The sequence below is a fragment of the Chamaea fasciata genome, unplaced genomic scaffold (genome assembly GCF_029207755.1).
Source record: "Chamaea fasciata isolate MVZ Bird 193981 ecotype frontalis unplaced genomic scaffold, bChaFas1.0.hap1 SCAF_13, whole genome shotgun sequence".
Classification (NCBI taxonomy): Eukaryota; Metazoa; Chordata; class Aves; order Passeriformes; family Sylviidae; genus Chamaea; species Chamaea fasciata.
In genome coordinates, this window is record NW_027094098.1 from 18,730,556 (window position 1) to 18,755,626 (window position 25,071).

The following is a 25,071-nucleotide window of genomic DNA, read 5'->3' on the forward strand; positions in this document are numbered from 1 at the left end:
TCTCTTCCCCACTAAACTAATTACTCTGGAGTCCTTTGAGCTCTTGCACAAATTCTGCCCGAGTGTCTTATTTACTGCTCGCTCTAATTGTCGTTAGGTAGAGTGACCTGTTTCAAACAACTCAGGAGCTTTTATTTAGCAGATTTTTTTCTCTCTGCTGAGCTCCATTTTGATCCATTGAAAAGAGCCATTCCATCCTCAGCCTGCCCAGCCATTGAAATATTGTTTCAGAACAGCATTTCTTCAGATCAAACGTGACACTGTCAGCTCTTGTGTGGGCACAAACCCCTCTCGGTGGCTAAATGAGAGAGATGGGAATTATCGAGGTCTCAATTCATCATGAAGAATACAGGGATGAAAAATCTGAGGCATGACCAAACTTCAGTGAAAAAGCTGCAACCAGAATCCACAGGGGCTAAGACAGAGCTTTCAAAGCTTCTCCCCTTTGCTAGTCTGTATTTTACAGACTGTTTTTTTCCTGTGTATTTACCTACATTGAAGCTTTTGGGGATGGAGGCTGTCTTTTTTTCTCTTTTTTTTTTTTTTTTTCCTTTATGCCACTTCTGGATTTTAATTTGCACCTAAGATGTTTTAGGTGCACCTGCAGTTAAAGTAACAGGTCATCAATATTTGATGGAGAGAAAGACACTGAGGTGGCTTGTCATGAATTATTATTCAGGTACCCAATTTATGAACATTTGCTGATTCACACTGGAATCTCTTTGGATACTGTTTGATGAACACCATATGTTACCCAGCCACTCGATTGCATCCCCTATTTTATCACCAGCCGTTTTTTTTCTGGTGCTTGGTGCAAACTGATGGGAAGAAATGCGTCATTAATGCAAAAAATATTGCAGAGGTAGAAGGGGAATACTTGGGAATGTTTCTTCATATTCAAAGCTGCCTTTGGAGCAGAGTCATGAGTGTGTCCCCACACAGAGGGAGAGGACCCAGGGCTCCTGGGTGGATGCACAGAGGTGACACCAGCTCAGCTCATGGGGTCACAGAATATCCTGAGCTGGAAGGGACCCACAAGGATCAGAAACACTGCCCCAGGTGCCAAAATCCAGCTCCTGGTCCTACAGACACCCCAAATCCCACCTGGGCATCCCTGGAGTGGTGTTGAAGACCTCCCGGAGCTCTGGCAGCCTCAGGAATGTTCCCATTCCCTGGGGAGCCTGGGCAGTGCCCAGCACCCTCTGGGGGAAGAACCTTTCCCTGAAATCCAACTTGATCCTGCCCTGGCACAACTTCATCCATCCTTCCTTATCCAAAACCTCTCATTCAGCTGACACACCTCTCTCCTGAGGAGGGGACTTTGCTTCCTCCAATTTTGCTCTGCTCCAGTTCCAAAGGATGGATTATTAAACCTGAACTTATTTCCTCGCTGTACCACAAGTGGCAAACCCAGAGCTGCTGCAGTACCTGGTGATTATTGCCAAGGAAACAAAGATTTTTTTTTTCTTTCAAGCCTAAATCCTTTCCTCTCTCAGCTGCACACCCCAGTGACAGCACCACGGGGACATCTCTGTTTGTCCTGGTCCTAAATCCACCCTGCCCTGCCCAGGAGCAGATCTTAGTGCAGGGAAAGGTCAGAAGAGTGTGGGAGACATGAAATTAGGGGGATACAAGCGAGGAGATCACCAGAAACCCCAGCTGAGATGTTGGGAGGGTGTAACAGGAGCAGGACAAGGTCTGACGTGTGTTCTGCTTGCAGTTACAAATGTATAAATGCCAGAATGGGAAACAGAAACACACTGTGATGGGTTTTTTTGTGTGTGTTTTTAATGGTTCCGATGCTACTGTCAGCTCCAACTTCTGCTCCTGTGATTGTTCATTTCCTTTAATAATTCAGTACATCACCCAATCTTATGTTGTTAGTAATAAATATTAAATACCCGAGCTGTGATGCGTGAATTAGATATTTTCTATTTTATGAAAGGAGCCTTGTATTAGAGTTAAATGTCAATTAAACGAGGGATATAAAAAATGATGCAGTGCTGCTCTGAGTGAATGGAGCCTGGTTTCCTGTGGAGTCGTGGCTTACACTGAATTTTTTGGAGTGTAAGGAAATGTGGCATTTGGGTGCAGATTCTCCGGTGCCTATTGACGACTGAGCTTGGTGGCAAGAGGAGATGCACACAGAGACCCTGACCCCCATTTTTATGGAACTTCCAGGGCCTTCATGTCCTAAATTTCTTCTAAACTCAGAAAAAAATTCCTTCAAGTTCCACATTTACCAGGTGCAGCAGATGGATGTTGACAAACTGGGGGGAAAAAAACCCCAAAATATTACAGAACAGTATTTTCTGTGCTAAAGTCCATTGCTAATTCAGCTTTGATTTGAAAATCCTCTACTCTTAGAGGCGTGCTCTGTGTGATTCTGTAGAAATTTGTAGGATTTTCTGTAGAAAATCCCCAAAATCCTGAAGTTCTGCCCTTGTATGTGACAGCAGAAGGGTGCCAGGCACAGTGACAGTTTATCCAAGGAAATCATATCCAATCCTTGTCCTGACTTACATCCCATCTCGTTAACACGAAAAAAAACCCAAAATATGAACAAGCTTAAAAATTAATTTTGTTTGTAAAACCCAGGAGTGGTCCTGAAATTACCATTAAATGCAATTTCCCCCAATACTCTGCAAACTGATACAAACAACTCAGAGACTCCAAGGTGGTTTGAGGGCCCTGTGAGACAGTGATGGATTTGATTTGGTTCCTTGGCTTGTGAGGTGGCATTTGAGCATCTCAGCCAGCCTGATAATATCTTTTAATAATCCTGACAGAACTCCACGGGCAGCTGGGCTCACACACAACCTTAGCTTGGCTTAGGAGCACTGGGATCTGTAAAAAAAAAGCAACCACAAAACCATGGTAAAATAGAACACAAATAAGAAGCAAGTTGAGGTCTTGAGATTCCAGATTTTGCTGGAAGAAAGTCACCTGGAAATGTGAATGATCAACCCCAGTTTGCCAATAAAGCATTTCTAATACAGAAATTAATAAGCAGCAGAGGTGAAAATTGAATATGTGTGAAATAACACATATTCAGCTTGCTGTAGAGGAGAAAAATCATAATGGAAACGTTTAAATATTAAAAGCAGCACTGCATTTCTGTTACTATTCCTCTGCCTGAAGTCTTTTTTAATTTCTAATTTTCTATTGTTGCCCAGGAAAGTTGTGGATTCCCCATCCCTGGGAGTGCCCAAGGCCAGTTTGGACAGGGCTTGGGGCACCCTGGGATGGTGAAAATTGTCCCTGTCCATGGCAGGGAGTGGGATGAGCTTTAAGATCCCATCCAACCCAAGCCCTTCTGGCATTCTGGGATTTCATTTTGTTTGTTTTTCCCCAGGGTGGTGTTCCTGGAGGATGGCAGCCTCAGGATCTCTAACATCTCCAAGGCGGATGCCGGGGTTTACACTTGTGTGGCCACGAACCAGTTTGGAACTGCCAGAAACTCCGGGAACCTGATTGTGAAAGGTATTTCAGTATTTCCTTCCTTTGTGCAATGAGATGAGCTTTAAGGACCCTTCCAACCCAAAATTCTCTGATTTTGTAACTCTTTTTTTTTTTTTTTTTTGATATCCTTGTTTTCAGCAGTATCAGAATGTTTTCTGTAGCCTGCAGTGCGACCTCCTCCTTAACTTTGCATTTGGCAAAAATCTTTTTAATACTCACCTTTTGACAGAGCAATTAGCACTGATACAACTCAGAGTGTGGCCTGAGGTGGTGCTGCAGCACAGCCAGCAGTGAGAACACCAAGAACTCCAGGCTTTCAGCAGCTCTGACTTCATTAAGGTTCTGCCCCCTCTCACATGTCCCGTACATTGTGGCAATACGGGAACATCCCATTAAAACACAAAAAAAAAAAACCCCACATTATTTTGTTTGGCATTTAGGAAGTTTATTAAAAGACCGAGTAACAACGTGGTATAAAAATGATCTTGTTTGCAGGGAACATTTGTTTTTGTTTCCCCTCTGGAGAAGTTTGGGCTGTTCAATTATAGGCCTCATTGCTTCAGCATTATTTTCAACCGAAATGTCAGAACTTGGGAAAGCATAGCTAATGTGCAAATTAAGTTTATTGCTGCTCATTGAGTTGTTTATTCTTGGTGGGAGAAGTCTTTATTACACCTCCAGCACTCACATCTCCCCTCTTTTCTCCTCTGGAATGGGATTTGTCATATAAAGCAAGTTTGCTGTTGCTAAGCAAGATAGATGGATAAGGCAGAACCAAGAGCTTTTAAGAAGCTTTTAAAAGTATTTGAGGTGGAAGTTTTGAAGACAGGCCCATAAAAGAAGTAAAAAATATCACCCAAGTGAACATTCTGCATTAGTGGGGATGAGGAGGACACAACAAGAGATGCAAGAGGATGGGAATACCATAATAAATGAATTTATTTTTCGTTATCACTACTAAAAACCACACCTCATGCCCAAATCCAGTGTAATTCCCAAAAGGAGAGTTTTCAATATTTATTTGGTGGAGGTTCAGGCCAATAATAAAGGAGATTTCTTATGATAACAGCAGTGTCCCAGGCCAGGTTGGACACTGGGTCTTGGAGCAGCCTGGGACATGGAAGGTGTCCATGGCAGGGGTGGCACTGGATAGGGTTTAATGTCCTTTCCAACCCAAACCTTTCCATAATTCTGTGATTTAAGAATCACTTACATTCTGGAGTTAAGCTGTGACAAGTATTAAACTAACCCAGCTCGTGCACATTTCCTTCTCCTCCTCTCGCATTATTTTCAGATCACATTAATATTATTGAAGTGATTCTGCTCTCATTTTCTACGTGTGTCTAAATTCTCACCACTTTATAACACTTCCATGCACAAAAGCTTTATTCAAGGGAATTGCTTACAACAAAGTGGTTGTTATCTCTAATCTGTCTGCCAGTCATATCAACAAAAGTGGAGCCATATAAACCCATTTCTTTCCCCTTCAGCGAGCTGATACTTCCCTTCATAAGAGCTGCAAGTTTGGGTGTTGATGTAATGGGTTAAAAATGATCAAATAAATAATTTCCCTGCCTGGGAACGTCTTTGAAGCTGTAACTTGAGTCGTGCTGTGGAGTAAAGACATTAATATAGATTAAGGATGTTGATGTCTGAAGTAAGAGGAGGTGAGCAGCAATTTTGCTTTCGCTGCAGGTTTTGGCCAAGAGAATCCTTCAAGTTTGAAGAACCACTGGCACGTTTTTAAGAAGAATTCTATACCTTTTGACTGAAATCAAAACTAATAATTATGGGCTTTATGAAGTAATATAATTTAGGATGTTCCTAATACAAATATGAGCTAATTTAGCATGTTGCTCTCACATCTGCTCACTCTCAGGCCCAAAATGTAGTCGTGGGGCTGGTGCTGCCACAGGAGTGGTCTAAAATCATCACTCTATTAGAGAGAATTCCCTTCATACTGAACCTTTGGGCCAATTTGAAATCATTTTCCGAATGGTAAAAACCTCCTTCAATAACCGCTATTTTTATGAGCATTTAAATTAAAAAGATTTTTTTTTTTTTGTCCCCTCAGAAAGGACTGTCATCACTATCCCACCCTCTGACACAGATGCAACAGTTGGAGAGAGCATTGTCCTGCCATGCCAGGTGTCCCACGACCCCTCCCTGGACGTGGTCTTCTCCTGGTCGTTCAATGGCCAGAAAATTGACCTGAGCAGAGGAATCCATCACTTTGAAAGGATTGGAAGGGTGAGTTTCCCAAACTCCTTGATGAAACTCTCTGCCTCAGCCTTTACATGGCACGGGTGTTTATCATAATTCCTCCCTGGCTGTTTATATGCCTGGCAAATCACTGTTTCTTTACAAGGGCTGCAACCATTTATTTTTCTTCCCTAAATTTCATAAAGGCGCTTGAGTTATTTGTGAAGCCATAATAAAAATGTCCCCGTGAAAGAAACTGATGATAGCCATGAATATTTTAATTTAAAAGCTGAATTTTTTATTAATATTGAGCAATTTATTAAAATGCCCACTACAGAAAACATGTTGTGAGTGATTAGTTTACTTTTTTTTTTTTTGGTATCTCTCCAGGAATCTGCCGGGGATTTGATGATAAGAAATATTCAGCTGCATCACTCTGGGAAATATGTGTGCATGGTGCAAACTTCTTTAGACAGTCAATCTGCAACAGCAGATATAATTGTGAGAGGTATGTCTGTAAGGGAGACACACTTATCTTCTAGAGCAACCAGGAATTTTTAACATCAGCTGTTGTTTAAATGATTCCCAGGATGTCAATTCCACATCTCAATAGTGAAATGTTTTCTTTCTTTGACTCTTGGGTCTAAAGTTGTGGCCAGCATGATCCTGGTGTTCAGCCAACCCAGGGGAACCTCTGCAGTGGTGCCCTGGCCTCTTTGGCAAAAATTTTGGGCCACACAGATCAGAGGGAAATCCTCTAATCTCAGCAGCGTTGTTATCTCCTTCAGGCATCTCTGGGTCACTGTGCAGGCTGGGAAAAACAAAAGCCCTCATTCCTTTCCCCTCTTTGGAGATAATATAAAATAATATTTTCTAACTCAGCTTTTTACCGCCAGCAGTGAGGAAATGCTGTCACGGGAGCAGATCTGTAAACCCTAAGAGAAATCAGAGATATGTGTAGTGCACCATCCTGCATTCTTTCTGAACCTCAGTCTTGATTGAATTCAGTAGGAATTCTCAGAACGTTCGGTGGTTCAACAAAACACAACATTGGGTGCCTTCCTTTGTCAGACACAAAAAAAGAAATCATTCCTTTGTTTGTAGTTTTCATGTTAGCGACATCAAGACATTAATTTTCCTGACTCATAAAGATGTAATCCAGGCATGGAGCCGTCATTTAGGGATTGTGCAGAGCTTTTATGACACTGCAGCTTCATGAATAATTCCTCTGACTTGGGAAAGTGAGAGCCGCCCAACCCATTCCAGCGGTGAATCTTCTCTTCCCAATGCCTTCCTCTTAAAATGCTGATCGTGTCAGGCCCCCCAGGTCCACCAGAAGATGTTAAAGTTGAACATGTTTCTAGCACGACTGCTGGCTTATCCTGGAAGCCTGGAGCAGAAAACAACAGCCCAGTGCAGATCTACAGCGTCCAGACCAGGACTCCCTTCTCGGTGGGATGGCAGGCCGTTGCCACAGGTGAGCAATTCGGGGGTTCTCTTGGACTTTTTATTTTGCATGTACCGTTAATGACCTCAGAAACCCACTGCTGGTGTCATGTTTGCCTTCAGCTCCCGAGGTCATTAATGGCAGGACTCACAAGGCCACCGTGGTGGATTTAAGCCCCTGGGTGGAATACGAGTTCCGCGTGGTCGCCAGCAACAGCGTTGGGATTGGGGAGCCCAGCAGGCCCTCGGCTCTCCTGAAAACCAAAGCTGCAGGTAAGGCCCTGCCTTCTGCTGGGTTTTCCCACCTCTCAGCTGTGGGAATTTCACTGCTGCAGAGCCACTCGTTCCTACAGGGTGGTTTACCCAATTCCATTGGTGGGGAACCAACGTGTGTCCACAGGAATATGTTATTGGATGGGGCTTGGAGCAGCCTGGCACAGTGGGAGGTGTCTCTGCCCATGGTATGGGCTTTCAGGTCCCTCCCAACCCAAACCAGTCTGGCATTCCATGAGAAAAGCTGGAGTTAGCCCGTGTTCCTCCCTTTGATGTGTCCCAACCAACCTTTCACTTGAGCAATTGATTGGGAGAACAGTTTTTGTTCTCCCCATTAAATCCAAGTTTTTTACCCTGCTCAGGGACTTGCACGTGAAGTGATAACTCCACTCTCTGAATATCCCTTGGCTGCAGAGGTGTTTGATATCTGAGCATCTGGAGGAACAGGATAACTTTAACTTTGGATATTGGAGGAAATAAATGACAGCATCCAAAGCCCGGTGAAACCAACAGCTTCTGCTGATTCCTTTCTGTCTGCCTTTCTGACCTTTTCTCATTTATCTTCTGGGACTTGGAACCTCACAGGAAGCTGCCTCATTCTTGGGTGACCAACACTGTCAATCCTTTGACCTGCTCAGTTTGGTACAATTTATTTGCAGCCCAAACCTTTGGTTTGTTTTATGTTCCTCCCAACCCCCTGCTTATCAACTCTCTCCCACCTATAAAATCAAAGTTTATAGGATGGAAAGCAGTAAAATGGAAGCAGCTTTTACAATCCACTTTCTCTTCTCTGTTTATCTCATTTGCCAAGCTCTGAAGTTTGGCAAGCTGCATTTCAGGACAGAACTCAAAATACAGTATTGTACATTATACAGAAGAAAATACATTTCTTTTAGAATGTGGAATCCGTTTGTTTCTGGGAATAGAATCCCAGAGTGGTTTGGATTGGTAGGGACTTTAAAGACCATCTAGTTCCAACCCCCAGCACCTTCCAGAGGAGGTCAAATTTTTTAAATTTCCCAGCAGAGTATCTCAAATAAATATTCTCCGTTACATGATTGATCACGAAGACCAAATTAATCTTGAGAAGGTTTTTGTTGCTGTTGCCACCGTGGGGCTTTGTAAAGTGGGATATTCAAAACCAGACAGTCAGTGAAGGCTTTCATCTTTTAAAGCTTTTATTTATTTATTTGTTAGAGGGATTCACAAGGCTGGGGCGACGAGGAGAAAGAAACAATAAAATTATTGTTATTTATCATGGCAATAACACAAGGAAGATTATTTCCTTACAGCATAGCTCTGTCTGAAGTTTAACAAAAGGGACAGAAAGACTCACTTCAGGTTTTAACTGCTTAACTCCTTCATTGCTGTAAATTCTTCTGTCTCAAAACATTGCAATCCAGTGGGACAATATCAGCTTTTATTAATTTTTCAATCAGAATGGGAAATTGAAATCAGCAGGGCGGTGTGGTCAGCAAGTACCTGGCCAGGAAAGGGTGAATTTGAGCTCTGCTGTTGTAATAACTACTTTGCCAGCTGAAATCTGAGCATTAGTAGATTTGTGGATGCAAATGAGCCACTGTTCATTTCATTAAAATGGAGCTGAGAATTAATTGAGCCTCTGTTGGTGCACTCAGCTGTAAATTTTCATCTGTTTCTCAACTCTGACCCAGTTGAGGCTCTGCTGAGCCGCCGCACAAAAAAATTTTCCCCGTGCAAATGTAGTAAGCACCAAACACATTTAACACATGAGCTAATTGAGCATCACTTGGTTCATGAAACAGTGAAACACCAGGCTGGGAGGTTTGTTTTGCCGTTTCCATGCAGTTCTCGTCAGTCTGAGATGATTTGCCTCTGATGTGCCCAAAGACGTTGATTGTGGGTGACAAAAATGAACAGCTCTGCGAAACCCTCCAGAAGAGCCCAGGCTGTTTGCACTTGCACTCACTCTCGTGGCTGCACAGCAAAATTGTCCTGAAATTCCTTCCATTTCTAGAGGATGAAATCAGATAAATATTTATATGTGGACCAGAATCTGGAAATGATAATGGGCCGGCATCAGTTTTGGTGAACTTAAGGCACTGTTGCTTTTATTGCCACCTCTAGAGCTGGGTTAATGCATTTGTCAATGGGAAGGATGAGCAGATATGGCAAATCTTGCCCAAAATCTCTGGAAAAAAGCTTCTGGGATGTAAACATCCCATCTAATTCTCACCCTACACATCAGCGTTTCAGACAGTGAGAGCTGAGTGAAGGCAATGGCAAAACAATCCTGAAATTTCTGAAGACAGGGTTTGGAGATGTCACCACCAAATGTCCTGTAGAGGGTTCCTGTCTCTGCCCGTTCCAGGGATGTCCTCTTCTCTTATACCTCTCCAGCAGCTGAAAAAGAACGTGATATCATAGAACCATAGAACGGTTTGGGTTGGAAGGGCCCTCATAGAAGAAATATAAAGCAAGAGGCAGGAAATGCTGATATTTTCCTTGCCCTCTCCACCATGAGCCCCTTCAGCCCCCACAAAGTTCCCTGATCTCAATCCTCTACCTGTGGAGTGCTGGAGAAATCCAACTCTAATCAACGAACTTTTGGACACTGACAGTCTTGGGAGAAGAAGAAAAGCAAATTGTGAGTTTTGAACTTGCTAAGAAAAGCATACAACCAATTAAAAAAATTAATATATTGCTCCAACAACATGTTTACTGAACAAATGCATAATTAGTAAATCAGTAGTGTTGCAGCTACAGTCTGAATGGAACATCATTTTGCCAATTAGTTGATGAGGCATAATAATGTCAGATACTTGATGCTCCCAGCTCTTTAATTAATTTTTTGAACCAGGGTACTCATGTATCAAATGCATCTATAGCTTCAGCCTTAGAAAATGTGTAAACATCATTTCAGTTCATCTCAAATGGGCTGCTGGGCAATGTAATCCCTGTCCCACCTGTTGAGAGGTGGAATGGCTGCAGGTGAGGCAGGAAATGCTCTGATCACCCTCTTGGAAACGACCCCAGGGTCATTGAGTCCAACCTTTGGCCCGTCACAGCTTTGTCCAGAACTGGACACAGCACTCAAGGTGTGGCCTCAGCAGTGCCCAGTGCAGAGGGACAATCATTGCCCTGGTCCTGTGGCCTCACAATTGCTGATCCAGGCCAGGTGACCTTGACCTTCTTGCCAACTTGGGCACACCTGGCTTCATCTTTAGCTCCTGTCACCGGCACCTCCAAGGTCCTTTTTATCTGGGCCACTTTCCAACCACTCTTCCCCCATCTTGGAGTGCTCCACGGGGCTGTTGAGACCCAAGAACAGGACCCTGCACTTCACCTTGTTGAACCTCACACCACTGGGCCCAGCCTGCCTAGATCCCTCCTTGCAGCAGATCCACACTCCCACTCAACTCAGTGCCATCTGTGAACTTCCTGAGGGTCCCCTTTGTCCAGATCAGCCATAAGGACAGGCTGGCCCCAGGACTGAGCCTTGGGGAACCAGCTCAAGCACCAACATCTTTCCTTCTGCAGTTCCTGTGGTGGCCCCCACGAACATCGGCGGGGGAGGAGGGAGCCGCTCCGAGCTGGTCATCACATGGGAGGTAACTCTTAGCTCAATTAACCTCAGTGTCTAACGAGGGAGAATCCGTGGGGGAAACCACAGCCCTGCTGAAATCCAGAGGCTTTTGGTCACCGGCTTTGGTCGAGCCTGGATTTCACCCGGGATGTGGAGAGCAAACAGCCTGTAAGACACACAGAAAGTTTTCTGTGTTAGAGGGAACAATTTATAAAAATAAACAGTTTAAGAGGCGTGTTGTAAAGATGTTTAGAAGTCTGCACAACCCTCTTATCTCCATTGTACAGGAGGTGCTAAACACATTAATCTGCTTGGCCATTTTCTGCATTTACATTTTTCCTACTTTTGTTTACATGTTTTCCATTCTGGAACGCTGTGCTGACAAGACATATCCTATTATGTGTTAAAGGAGATGAGCCCTTTAATTCTCCAGCACTCCAGTGAGAGCAAAGAATACACATTTTCAGAGCAGTTAATGCCAGGCAAGTTGCAAAGGGTGAGTGCAGGTCATTTCAGAGAGCACAAAGTGAGTGCTGTGGGAAGGAGCCTCCTTTTCCAGCTTCCCAGCAGCTTCCCACAGGCACTGGGATGATGGCAGGCAGCCTCTGGCAAAGTCTGGGAAGTGATTGGGCAGCTGCTTGGTCAAAAAGTGAAAAATCAGATCAAAAGAAATTAAAAAAAAAAAAATCCCCACTAGATAAATAACACCGCTGGTGTTTTCCCCTCCCCGTGTGCTGCAAACAGAGTGAAATTCCGCTTTCCCTGAGCTAAGTTTTCCTCCATCTGCACCTTTCACTCTTTTGTTTCATTTTCTCCTCTTTGGGAGCAGAAGAACATGAAAATCGAAAACAACCTGAGAGATCTCAATCAAATTATCCTGTTGGGCTCCATAGTGTGTCCCGAAAAACAATCAGAAGAAATCCTAATTATGGCCAGCTAACAACACTGAACACGGCTCTGCGGCTTTCTGTGATGAACTCACTAAATGTCTTGATTAAATCTGAGGTCACAGAAGCCTCAAAAACAAATTAAATGCTCTAGAAAGTAGCTTGAACTCCTATAAATCCCCAGTGAGGCATCATCCCTCACGTTTAACTCTCTCAGGACTGGAAAAGAGATGGAAAGGGGAATCTTGGGTGTTTGTAAAACACTGAAGGAAAGACACGTGTTATAAATGCCAGGGCAGGCTTATTATCATCATTTTTATTATTAGAATTAGAAGGAATTTATGATAAAAATAACATAAGTGCCCTGAAATCTTCTGAAGTGTTTCCAGATTTTCCCCTATCATCTCTCACTGTTTGTGCTCCCAAGAATTTGCAGGAGAAGAGGTTGGAACCAGGACTCAGGTCCCGACCCTTTTTCTGTCTTTTTGCACTATTTTCCATGCCTGCTTTTCCATGCCCCTTCCTTTGATGCAAGCCTCTGTAACAAATGCAGTTTTACTGAGAAACACTTCCTTTCTCCATTTAATCTTGATTTTGTTTCATAAATGTCCTCTTGCTTTGAGAACGTGGAAGTATTTTTATCCCATGAAAAACCAAACTTCATGCTGGACACGGTGTTGCTGTAATTGCCTTTTCAGTCTGAGCCTTTCATACGTATCTTGACATGAGATTTTATTAATAGAAACATTAATTTTGCCATGTTGACTTGCAGGAACATTTCTGTTCTGAGAACTTAAATAAGAATATGTTCATGCACTTGAGGCTTTCTCCTTGCTGAAAAAAAATACATCAGTACTGTACTCAGAGGCAGGCAATTATATAACTGACACACATTTCTTTGTATACATTTGTTCCTTCCCAGCTCTTTTTTTCCCTTTAAAATCATTTATTTAAAATTAGCATTCCTATGCCCCTTTGGGGGAAAAAAAAAAAATCTACAAGCTACAGCTTGTACTGAGTGAAACGCTTTTAATTTTGCAAACTTCATGCCTGAAAGAGACAACTTTAATGGAGCTGATCAGATCTTTTGTTTCTAAATTGATTGCCCCGATAGATTTATTATTTTGATTTTTATTTCAATATTACATTGGCGGATGGGGCAAACATTATTATCTTCTCCGAGGCACAGCCAGCTAAATCAATACCACTGAAATACAGTCAGGGAATGAAGATTCAATTAAAACTGTGGATACATGCAGACCTTTATTGACTGCCTTGTCACCACAGCCAGTGTCAGAAGAGCTCCAAAACGGGGAAGGTTTTGGCTACGTCGTCATGTTCCGTCCCCTCGGCTCGACAACCTGGACCAAAGCTGTGGTGGCCTCGGTGGAATCCAGCAGATATGTTTACAGGAATGAGAGCATCACACCCCTCTCTCCTTTCGAGGTGAAAGTTGGTGTCTACAACAACGAAGGAGAAGGGACCCTGAGCCCCGTTTCCATCATCTACTCGGGAGAGGATGGTAACACAAGTTACTCTTAGTAGTAATGGGTGTGTAGCAGCAGCAATAGGTCACAGATATGATCAGGCAGGCCTCACAGGGTTTTTAAGGGCCCTGCTCAAACCTGCTAATTGGATATTTATAACAGACATAAAGCAGGAGATGGGAATCTAAAGTAAAAATAGCAAGGGGCAAATCTTCAGGATGATTTTCAGTAGAGGAAGTGTTTCAACTACTTTGTCCTCAAGGTGCTCCTGGCTGAGTGTGTTGGGAAAACTGGGAGACACTCCAAGGTGTTGCTCTCAGAGGTTTTGGTTCCTCAGACCACTCAGTGCAGCCAATATCTGAAAATCTGCTCCAGCAAGATGGGGAATGACGAATTTTGAAGACAGCTTTTGCTGGCGTTCCACCCTAAGTGGAGAGTAAAGCTCATGGTTACGCCAGGGGCCCTTCCCGCCGCTCCCCGCGGCATCTCCTCCCCTTGTTGTGGCATTGTGGCAGGACTGTCAAATGCTGCTGCCTTCTCCAAGTGTCTCCTTCAGAAGCTGCTCAGAGCAGGCCACAGGAGCAGCCATTTCAAGTCCATGCACGCGTACACGCCTCAGAGGAGGAAGGACAGGAAGGGCCTCCTGTGTGACATTTTCCAGCAGGGTTTATTTCAGCGTGCTGAAGGGATCAGGGACAGAGGACCCAGACCATGTGGTGCTCAGGGGTTAAGTATGGGGTCAGTGGCCAAAGATCTGAGGGAACAGCAGCAGTACAAGGGGCAAAGCAACCTAAAGAGGTTCATCTGAGGGATGAAGAGTTGGGGAGGGCAGGGTTAAGTGACCAATGAAGGAAGCAATCCAGGGTAGATTGGCGGTAGTTCTGCAAGACACCACGAAGGAAGTCTTCTCTTTCAGCCTAGGCGGGGAACTCTATGGTAAATCTTCCCAGGGCAACGCCTGCAAGTTTCCCCGAGGGGGTTTCTAGGGTTCCCACACCGTGCGGTCACAGCCATGTCCCAGCACTGTGTTTTCCCCGTCCCAGAGCCGCAGATGGCCCCGGCGGGAGCCTCGGCGCTGAGCGTGTCGGCGGCGGCGGTGGAAGTGTCCTGGCTGCCCATCCCCTGGAACCGCCACACGGGCAGGGTGCTGGGCTATGAGGTGAGGGGCTGGGCCACGGTGTGAGGGGCTGGGCTGCTGTCCTGGCCCAGGGCAAATCCGAGAGGAAACCTCTGAATGCGGTCCCTCTGGAGAAGCAAACCCAAAACCCCGACTGGTCCGGGAAAAAATCTCCTCAGAGAAAAGTGGAAAAAATTATTTATTTAACAAACAAAGTGCCCACAAGCATAAAGAATGAATTATGTGGAACAATAAAACCTCTCACCACTCTGAGGAGAGATGGCAAACTCAGAAAGTCCTTGGTGTGGGTGTAGCCCAGCTCACCCGGTCTCTTATCAGGAAAAATGCCAAGGCCCAGGCCCCAGTGGGCTGCAGCTGTGAGCTCCTGGTGCTCTTCTGGGTTTTCACTCCAGGGCAGGTTTAAACAGCCTCAAGAAAAATGAAAAAAAAAAGTCCAGGGAGCTTCTCTGCCTCAGCTTGCAAAAAACTAACTAAAAGCAAAGAGATCTCTGTCCCGCTGTCTGTCCCTGCTGCAGAGAGCACAGTCCAGGGGCGGAATGTGGAGCAGTGAGTGCAGTTTCTCCAAATAAACTCCACGCTGCTTTTTCCTCCCCTTCACTCTCAGAACCAGTCCCAAAGGTACAGGACACAATACCCAACATAAACAGATCAGACAATTTTGGTTACAAGCTTCATAAAGTCACCCTAGGACAGCTATGAGGTGGTGAGGGGCTGGGCTACGAGGTGTGGGGCTCTGACACCTTGAAGGTGTCCCTTTCCTGTCCAGAATCCTTTTGGCCTTCTGGTTCCTCCTCCCAATCAACACATTGCTGCTTCCAAGTCAACAGAGCGTGGAGCTCTTCCCCCTGACTCTCATTAACAGCAATCCCCCTGAGATAATCAGGAGGATTTACAGCCCAGAACTGCGGCTCTGTCCCATGGTTTTTGTGCTCAGATTTGGGGACAGGCACACGTGGCACTGCTGACTGACCAGAGCAGGATAAATGTCCTCCAACACTACCCAGAGCTTGTGCTGTGGTGCATTTAAAGGCTTTTAACTTCTCCCTCCTCTCAGCATCATGAAATCATTTAGGCTGGAAAAGACCTTTCAGACCATCAGATCCAACCATTAACTCAAACATTTGAAGAGGGCAGGGGTGGAGTCCCCACCCCTGCAGGATTTAAAAGCTGTGTGGATGTGGCATTTGCGGACGTGGTTTAGTGCTGGCCTTGGCATTGCTGGTTGGACTTCAAGATATTTTCCAGCCTAAATGATTCTGTGATTTAAGATTAAGTAATGTCAGATATCATTCCTGGTCATTTTACTTGCACAGCGAAGCAATTTCTTTTTTTTTTTTTTTCTTCTTTTTTTTTTCCCTTTTTCATTTGTAGATAAGAGGAAAACAGGTCAAAAACACTTTAAATTCTGTCCTATCATTGCAATGTATAAATGAAGGTAATAAGAGTCATGTACAGTCCACAAACCTTCCTAAATCAATTACTCACTGAAAAAAATAGCAGGTCTAAATAGGTATCACTGAATTAAAACTAGAGCCCGGATACAAAATAATTAATAACCTTTTAGATGATTGAGATAAATCTTCTTTTGTATCTCTTAAGGTAATTTCATTGTGTTCAACCATAAAACCAACAAAGCTTTTATCATTCCTTACCTTATCAAAGGTTTCCTTCTGGACATCTGTAAATTTAAGGATTTCATTTAGTTCCTTAATTGGGATTCAGTCTCTGAAATGTTATTGCTTCTCTATAAATATTCATGCCTGGGTTTACATCCTGCTAGATTGGAGTACAAAAAAAATCCTGTATTCCTCGAAATCTTCCTTGTCAGCATGTCTGCTTCCCAGCCAAGCCTCTAATTGCTGGAACACAACGAATTGCCTGTTCTTTGTTCTCTCTTTTTAGGTTTTATATTGGATAGATGATCCCAAGGAGAGCACAGCTGGGAAGGTCAGAGTCAGTGGGAATGTGACAGCCAAAAACATCACGGGCCTGAGAGCCAACACGTTGTATTTTGCAGCAGTCAGAGCCTACAACACCGCAGGGACAGGGCCCTCCAGCACCCCTGTGAATGTCACCACCAAAAAATCCCGTGAGTATTGGGGTTGGTACAACGACTGTCCCAAATTCCCAGCTGGGACAGGCACATTCCAGCTCACCGTGACCCAAACGCTTCAACAGCAAAGAAAACTAAATCCCAAATTTCTTCATAAATCAGACAGCAAAAATCTGTGGCTGGGAAACTTCCTCTTGTCCTGAATCAGTGCCCAGGAGGAAGGATTTCTGTTTTCCTCGGAATAGCAGCCCCCTGTGTTCAGGGGATTGCAGAGATGCAGTCAATAAAGGGACGATGTCCCATAGGTTGAACAAGAAATTCTGGTGTTTGGGGGTTTTAAAGGAAGTTTTTGAATGCCCCAATACAGAGGGGGTTTGAGACCCCTGAACTTTGCATTGCAGAGGGCAGCACAAGGGATACATTGATATAAATGCAATTTAGTCTTTTTTTATTATTATTATTTAGTACTAAAAGTAAAGCCCACTGCTGTTTTGTTTTCCTTGGACTCTGTTTTCCCAGTAAATTATTGATCAGCCCTTTAGCACGAAAGGGAAATATTTCTCTGAGTTTCACCAATTTTCCTCTTTTCTATATTCTGTTCCATGCCATTACTCCAAGTGCAAGATAGGAACAACTTGGGGAATGAGTTAATTGACTTTGCCACAAAACCAGTATTGGTTTGGAGAAACCTGGGATGGTGGAAGGTGTCTGTGACTGTGGCAGGGGGTTGAAATGAAATTTAGGTGCTATTCCAACCCAAACCATTCTGTGATTCCATGACTTTTTTCACAGTCCATTTTTCAGTGGAAAATAGATTCATCCCTGGGAATTCTTCCCTCTATTCCTGTGTGCATCTGTATGAAAGACAAGTTAAAGACATGGCAGTCAAATGACAAAACAGAGAAGGAATAAATTTGCTTTTGTTTTACATCTACTTTATCTCCTGTCAAATTCAGGGTTGTGCTAATGGCTCATTTAAAAATTAAAGTCAAAATAACCTTTTTAATATTTAAATATATAGATTAAAATTTCAAGCTCTGTCTGTGGAAGATGCAAGCACTTGCAATAAGAGAAGAGATAATATGTCAAGAGAATATAAACAACGTGCATCTGGAGCAGGAGATGGAGCTCCAAAGTAATAGCTCTGTCTTACTGCTCAGCATCCAGGATTCCTGCAGCCTTCTGCTCATCCCATTATTGCAGGGACTCAGCAAAGCTGAGATGATCTTTCTGCCCAAGAGGTGCAATTCTGATTGAAATGTTCTTCTCTGAGATCGATGTCGGGGCTAAGGTGACAGCCTGGTTTAAGTTAAAAGTACTTGGGGAGGTGGAATTGATGTCCTCAAACCATGGACTCCATAAGGAGCTATTCTCTTCTGGTTCTTTAATTATATGGCATGGATTTCAGAAATTCCTCTTCCTCTTCCCTCTTTTTCTTCCCTTTTTCTTCTTTCTCTTTTCTCTTTCCTCTTTCCCCTTCCTTTTCCTTTTCCTTTTTCATTCTCCTCTTCTTTTTCCCTTACAAATGGATCCATATACACACAAAATATATCAATATTACATATAGATATTAGAAATACTTCCATGGATAAACTTCAGCTCAATACAGCAGCAAAGCCAAGTGTTACCTAAACCATGACAATAACATCAGCACCTCAATGAACTTAAGCAGGTATTTGGGATTTTTGTTTTCCCTGACAGCATTGATTGCAAGAAATTAATTGAGGAAATAATCTGCCAATCTGAGAGCTGGAACTGCTTGGTTTTGTTTGCAGATATTCCTATGGATTTGGGAAAGTGCTCTTACCACTTATTCCTCTTTCTGGCTGGGGAAAAAAAAAAAAAAAACCCCAGAGAAATTTGTTTTGCAAATCCCCCTGTGGTGTTTTCTCAGCCCCAAGATCATGAATTAAGATGCCTTTAAGTTGCTATGTCAAAAAGCTTTGGACAAGGCCGTAATTCACCCATCCTTGAGTGATTTCAGACCTCTTCAGAGTGCACAGCCAATGAAGTATTTGACATCCTTTGCCTCTTGTGACTATTTTGTTATCCAGTTCCTTATAGAAAATGTTTCCTGAAAGCAACAAAGACCTTTCAAGCCGTATTTAAATAAATTTGCAGTTTGATGTGTGCGAGAGTAGATAAATGTCTCTGTAATGAAATGAATCTTTTCCAGCACTGACAGTGTGGCTGATGGAAGGACATCCCTGGATATTCCCCTGGGAGCTCCACCAACACCTCATTCCCTACCAGAGGAATGGGTTAAACTTCTCCAAAGTCATGATGCAGATGGAGATGAAACAGCAGGGCCCATCAATTTGTTTTATTTCTATGAGAAATGAAAGAAATTGTCACCAAATCAACTGTTCCTCCCAAGGGACATCCATCAGTCACCAACATACAGGAGGGAAGAGAAGGATGCCAGAGTTAAACAATTTAAAATCAGGGCTGGAATGTGTTCCTCCAAATCTCACCTCAGTTTTACCTCTCTTTCAACCCTTCTTTCCTGTGCCATCACCCAGGAGGGCCCTGGAGGATGTGCCACGGAACAGGAGAGAATTTTCTGGCCTAAATCCGAGCTCCAGTTCAAAGGCACAGCTCCGCCCTCACATGTTCACACGGGATTCGATTCCAGGCACTTGTAGGCAAATTTTCAAAGTCCTCACACTTAGCCATAAAAAGCCTTTGAAAAAAAAAAAAAAAAGCTGCTCTCAGCCTATTGTGCTGAGAATTTCTAAAATCCTGCAATGTTTCATGGTGGATCACATGGAGACTTTCATGTACAGCTCTTTGTAACCTGTCCTGGCTGATGGAAATCTTGCCTTCTGTAGTTTGCTCTCAGTTTTAGCTTTTTTCTGAGATCCAGACAGCAAAACATCCTCTAGGACATGGAAGTACAGAGAGGAACAACATTTTCCTTCCACAAAATCTCTCTAATATAACTTGAACTGTCAGACACTGTCAGGCTGTGCCTAATTTTGCAAATGAAGTCTCACAGTAAGAGGTTCTGTGCTATGAATAGATCCTTATTCTGACTAACACCAGAGCAATGATGGACTGGAAAATGGTTTTTTTTGCTCTTTTAGGTTTGAATCACCCAAGAATTTGCTACTCCCCTATCAGCAGCTCATTCAGCTCCACCATGACAATTAATATTTAGTTTATCTCCTTGTTATCATCATCTTTTTCTCCTTTTTTTTTTTTTTTTTTTTTTTTTTTTTTTTTAAAGCACCAAGTCAACCTCCAGCGAACATCGCCTGGAAGCTGACAAATTCCAAAATCTGCCTGAACTGGGAGCATGTGAAAACAATGGAGAACGAGTCTGAGGTGTTGGGCTACAAAGTAAGTGATTTCTTTATCTCACTCATCAGATATTTTGGTTACAGTACAGGTACAGAGATTTGGTGGAAGGTGGGTGCTCATTCCGTGGAACACTGATTTTTCTGGATTTATTGGGTTGGCTGATGTTTATACAAATATTCATTCACTTCTTTGTTCCAACAGAGGGATTTTCTGTCCCCAGTCCTGCATTTCCCATGCCCCCTTGTAATCTTACTTACAAAAGTTTCTTGCTTTCACATCTCCAGAGAAGGAGTTTCCCAAATCTATAAGAAATAGAGAACAGTCTTTTAAGCATTAAAGGCAGCCATAAACCACATTTGAACATCCTCACTCTCTGGCAGTTCATAAATGTACCTTTAAAAAAGAGACTGGAAGAAACTCACTCAAAGATCTGTGTGAATGAACCACAAAGCACTCCCATAAGTCTACTTTTAAAGGAAATACAAATTTATTTTAAAGTTTGGTTGCAGTGCAGAATTCTTTGATTATCTTTGGGTTCCGGGAAACCACCTGCTGTGGTACCCAGCCCAAAATCCTGCAGAATTTATTCCCACGTTTTAAATTGCTTTTATCACCCTGAAGGATGCTGAGAGTGCTCAGAAAACTTCGGGACACCACAGAGGAATCTCTCAGCCTCCCCCCCACAAAAAAATCCATTAAAACTTAAAACTAAATGAAGTAACTCTTGTTTTCCCATCCCTTTCTGCTCAGATTCTGTACAGACAGAACAGGCACAGCAAAGCCCATATCCTGGAGACAAACAACACTTCAGCTGAACTCCTGGTCCCGTTTGAGGAAGATTATCTCATCGAGATAAGAACCGTCAGCGACGGTGGCGACGGCAGCAGCAGTGAGGAAATTAGGATTCCAAAAATATCCAGTAAGTGAGAGATTTTCTTTTTCCCCCCTCTCTGAATGCTGTTGCATAAGGAGAAATCTGTGCCTCTAAGCACGACAGATTCCCAGCTTTTCCCCTGCCATAGGCGCCCTCCCTCCTGGTGTTTTGTGGTGCTGGCTCCTATAAATTTGTCTCTGATTACTCTCATGTTCATTAGAGGAGAAAGTGTTTTGCTCCACACTTTATTTTTCGTGCAGGTCTCCACTGCCCTGGCAGGCAGAGCTCAGGGGAGGACACAGGGATAAGATTTCTTGGGAAAGTCAAAGTTCTCCCACATAATGTGACCCTAAACCTGCTCTGGAGCTGCTGCTGGGACAGAGATCTCAGCCCTGTCCCGTGGCTGGGGTGGGGTGGCCCAGGGTGCAGCCCATAAATAACTTATTATTCATGGAAAAAGGGAGATTTTTTATATTTATACATCATCGTTTGTTTTGCTACAAAATAGTCAACACCTTCTTAGAGAAGATACTCACAGGACAGGTGGGATGTTGATCCAAACCCCTACTCCACAAAATGGCCACTACAACTTAATAAACAAATAAATAAAAATAACATTTGTGGGTAATGTTTCATCTTGAAAAGAGAGCAGAGATTGCTGTTAAACTACAATGCGAAGAAAAACTGAATTCTGACACAGATTTCCCTCTGTCTGTTTATATTTTTACAGGTTTAAGCTCTGGCGCAGTGAAATCATCCCAAAGGATAAACCATACATTGACATCTGGGATCCTGCTCTTGAGTTCTGTTCTTCTAAACCCTTTTCCTTGCTGGTTCAAGCAATGCTCAGCCGTGGACTTTTAAAAACAAAACGTGTCGATTTTATCTTAATTCTTCACCATAACCAACATTCCTGAGAAAAAGCAGCACTGGGGAGGGGGAGGGAGGTAGGAGTGGTCTGTCATTAAGAAAATATTAGGTATTGATATTCCATGAATTGTTAAAAAAAGGCTTGGAAATGAATGGATAAAACAACATGCATTAATTAAATGGAGTGGTGCCTAACCTATTTTGGGATTGACACGTGGGTGGTGTCAAAAAATTTTATTTTTTTTTTTCCAAGTAGTTGTTATTTTAATGGAACGGCATTTTCATGGAATGTCAACCTGTGCAAGCTGACGCCAACGGAGGGGAGAAGAGATTTAAAACTCTTGTGATGTGGATATTATTGATCTCATGTTCTTCAGTGTATCCTGTTAAAAAAAAAAAACCACTTTCAATTAAATAAAAGCTATTTGTATACATTTTGTGCTGGTCTGTTTTAGAGGAGGTGTCACAAAACATGTTACTTGAAGCACCCTGTGCTATTTTCTGCAGGAAAGGGAAGCTTAAATAAAAGGAATCTCCTATGGACCAACCCAAACCCCAATGAATTCCACAGAAAAAACGTTTAGTGGCATCAGCAGGCCTTGAACCAGAGCAGAAATAGCAGCACCTTTTAAACCATCAGACACTTTACATATTCTCAAATCCATTTTAAAGGACTTTTCCATGCAAAGACTCTTCTGATCAACAAAACTTCCAGAGATACTGAATATTTTTTTGAGGGAAGATTGAAATCTATCTGTCATTCAGCAGGATCAGCTGGTCTCTCCTGATTTTGTTATTCTTTGCTGCGGCTTGAAAGCACAGATTCATCTTTGGGTTGGGCGTGGAGTTAAATGAGAAGAACATTGATTTTCATGGTCTTGAAATATAAATAAAAGCAGCTAATTAAGCCCTTCAATCTCCTGAGTCCCCAGAATGAGAAATTAAACAGCAGAGCTTGGCTTTCAAGTCAGGAGATGCATCTCAGTACTTGAAGCCCCTCTCCTGCCAACTTGAACTACATCTGATAAAAGGTGTTCCTTGCCTGATGTCATTTCTGGGAAATCTTTTCTTCCTTCTCACTTTGCTCTGAAGTTTATTTTCTTTTCTCCACTCTCAGATCTGTGTTGTGTCACCTTTGTAAACATTTGTAACTACAAGATAACCAAACACCCCAAATATTTTTAAGAAGGGGACTGTTGGAAGGGGGATGAGGGTGTGTCAGCACATGAACGAGTAAAAGAAATTCAGCTGTGCATGCAAATAACTTGAAGAACACATTAAACCACATTTGTTATCCGTGGGGATGCGAATTCATAGAGGAAGCTCCAAAACTTTGGTACCTCCTCAAGGTTCCTGCCAAGCCAAACCTTTCTCTGATTCTCTGATTCCTCACAGAGCCCACGGGCTGCCCTGGCAGAAAATAAACTCAAAAACGATAAAATCATTGCGAAACCACATGGTAGAGATTGATGTCCAAGCAAATAACTCTTCACAGAATCATGGAATAGTTTGGGTTGAAAGGAACATCAAAGATGTCTTACAGCTGGTGATTTTTAATAACCCCCACACTAATTCAATAAAACATTTTATGGAGGTCACTCCTGTTTGGTTTTGAGGGAGCTTTTTGCATCATCCCTTCCCAGCACGTGTCCGGCAGGACCTCTGCTCATTCCCAGACCTTCCGTGCCCATGAAACAACAGGTACCTTTTATTTCTCTTCATTAAACTGAAATTCTTATACTTCATAGCAGAAATGTAGCTCTTTGCTAACTTTACCCAAAACATCTTTTTATTCAAGTGAAAAGAGATTTTCTGCAGAGCAGTTACAGCTCAATAGAAGGTCTGAGGGATGCTTAATTACAGGGAGGCTCTGGAAATAAAATGTCACTTTTAGAAGTCTGTCCTCTGGGATTTCTACAAAGTTCCTAATCACAGGAGTTATTAGGAACAGGTTTAACACAGCTTTCAAAAGAGGAGGATGGTTCAGAAAAAAATGAATGTGCTATTAAAAAACCCTGATAATACCTTAATGAAGTAAAAACATTTTTCTTTGCTGTGGAAGTAAACAATGAATCACTTCTTCAGATTTCTTCTCCTTTCTGTGCAGCACTGATGTGCTTTTCTCGCTGTAGAAGATCCAAATCAGACCCTTTAACTTCAGCATTTCTCCATTTTGTCACTCCCTTGGGAGCAGCCCTTTTTTAAAAAAAGGGACGACTGAGGATTCCCAGGAATATGGGTGAATATTCCCTTGTTGAATTCCCTTGGAACTGGAGCTTCCAGGGTGAACATTCTGCCTCAGGAGCAGAACTAAGCAGTCTTAAGGAGAAAAACTTTAAATCCAGCTCCTCCCATCCTCCCTGAATCACTGCAGAACTGGTGCAGGTTCATTTTCTCCTCTTCAGCTCCCCCGTCCTTTTTTTTTTTTTTTCTGGTGTTTCACCAGGACAAATTGAGCCTGAGCAGCCCAAAGCACTGAAAGTCCAGCTCTTTTTATGTGAAAATGTTATTAAAGCAGCTGATGCTGAAATGGAAAGAGTTCACATGGCTGGCAGCTTTCATTAAAAAGAAAAGAGAAAGGGTCAAAAAAAGAGTTTTGTCACTTAGAGTTGCAGGAAAAACTTTGGGAATAGGAACAGCACAAATCCCCTCAAACCAGAAGTTGAAATGAAAACAGCAAAAAGACTCTGCAGTGCTCCTGATTTTTAACAGCCAAGAACCTGAATTAAAAACCCCATTTAAAGGTGCCCAGTAAAGGGAATTTTGGGCCCAGACTTAGCAGATTTTAGAGAAAACCACAGACTAGCCCAAGTTTTCAGACAGCTGGAAAAATAATACCTATTTTCTTTTGATAACCTAAGCAAAGTACCAAAACATGAAAGAGACTCACAGTCAGGGATTTTCATTTTGAATTTAACACATCAACAAAATATTTCCCCATGAAAAAAGCAATTTTGAGCCTCTCCAAATGTTTCCGTTCACTCCGAGCACAATGTTTCTTTGTGATTTATGAGCATTTAAACTTTATTTAACATCTCTTCCCTTCTTTATTGGGCAATTTTTGAATAGGAATGCCAAGAAACAAAATAAAAGAGCCCATGTGTGTTATTGTACCAGCCCCTAAATCAACATTATCCCGGAGTGCAGAAGCTCCCGGTTTTCTGTGGGTCCTTGGAATGCAGCCCAGGTGACGCCTTGACACCGAGCTCTAAATCACATCCCTGAACAAACGTGTTGTAAATGTGCAAGAAAGATTTTATTAATCTCTGCCTGTGCCTCAGTGGAGGAGAAATTCCCCCCAGTGGTTGGCAGGGCCCGTGTGGAGGAGGGGATTCATCTGCTCCCAGGGGTTTGGGGACTCACTGGGGTGCTGTGGGTGGTGCCAGGGGATCCTGGCTCCCTCTGTGCCCCCCTCCGTGGATTTCTGTCTGCTCAGGGAGCACAAAAGATGGGAGAACTTGAATAAACCAATGTTTTTGCCTTCCCCATTCAACAGATCTCAGAACTCACA

The 25,071-nt window shown here is 43.0% G+C and overlaps 1 protein-coding gene across 1 annotated transcript in view; it reads left to right on the forward strand.

Annotated features, from left to right (window-relative positions):
* The window catches only part of CNTN6 (contactin 6), a 124,460-nt gene extending 102,485 nt beyond the window's left edge, over positions 1-21,975 (forward strand). The window contains exons 12-23 of the mRNA XM_066195180.1: positions 3,356-3,483; positions 5,537-5,712; positions 6,055-6,172; positions 6,983-7,141; positions 7,234-7,383; positions 10,903-10,973; positions 13,123-13,357; positions 14,366-14,481; positions 16,363-16,549; positions 19,743-19,855; positions 20,567-20,735; positions 21,421-21,975. Of these exons, the coding sequence (XP_066051277.1) occupies positions 3,356-3,483; positions 5,537-5,712; positions 6,055-6,172; positions 6,983-7,141; positions 7,234-7,383; positions 10,903-10,973; positions 13,123-13,357; positions 14,366-14,481; positions 16,363-16,549; positions 19,743-19,855; positions 20,567-20,735; positions 21,421-21,554 (1,756 nt within the window). The 3' untranslated portion in view covers positions 21,555-21,975. The remainder of the gene's footprint in view (positions 1-3,355; positions 3,484-5,536; positions 5,713-6,054; positions 6,173-6,982; positions 7,142-7,233; positions 7,384-10,902; positions 10,974-13,122; positions 13,358-14,365; positions 14,482-16,362; positions 16,550-19,742; positions 19,856-20,566; positions 20,736-21,420) is intronic.
* The last annotated feature ends 3,096 nt before the right edge of the window (positions 21,976-25,071 follow it).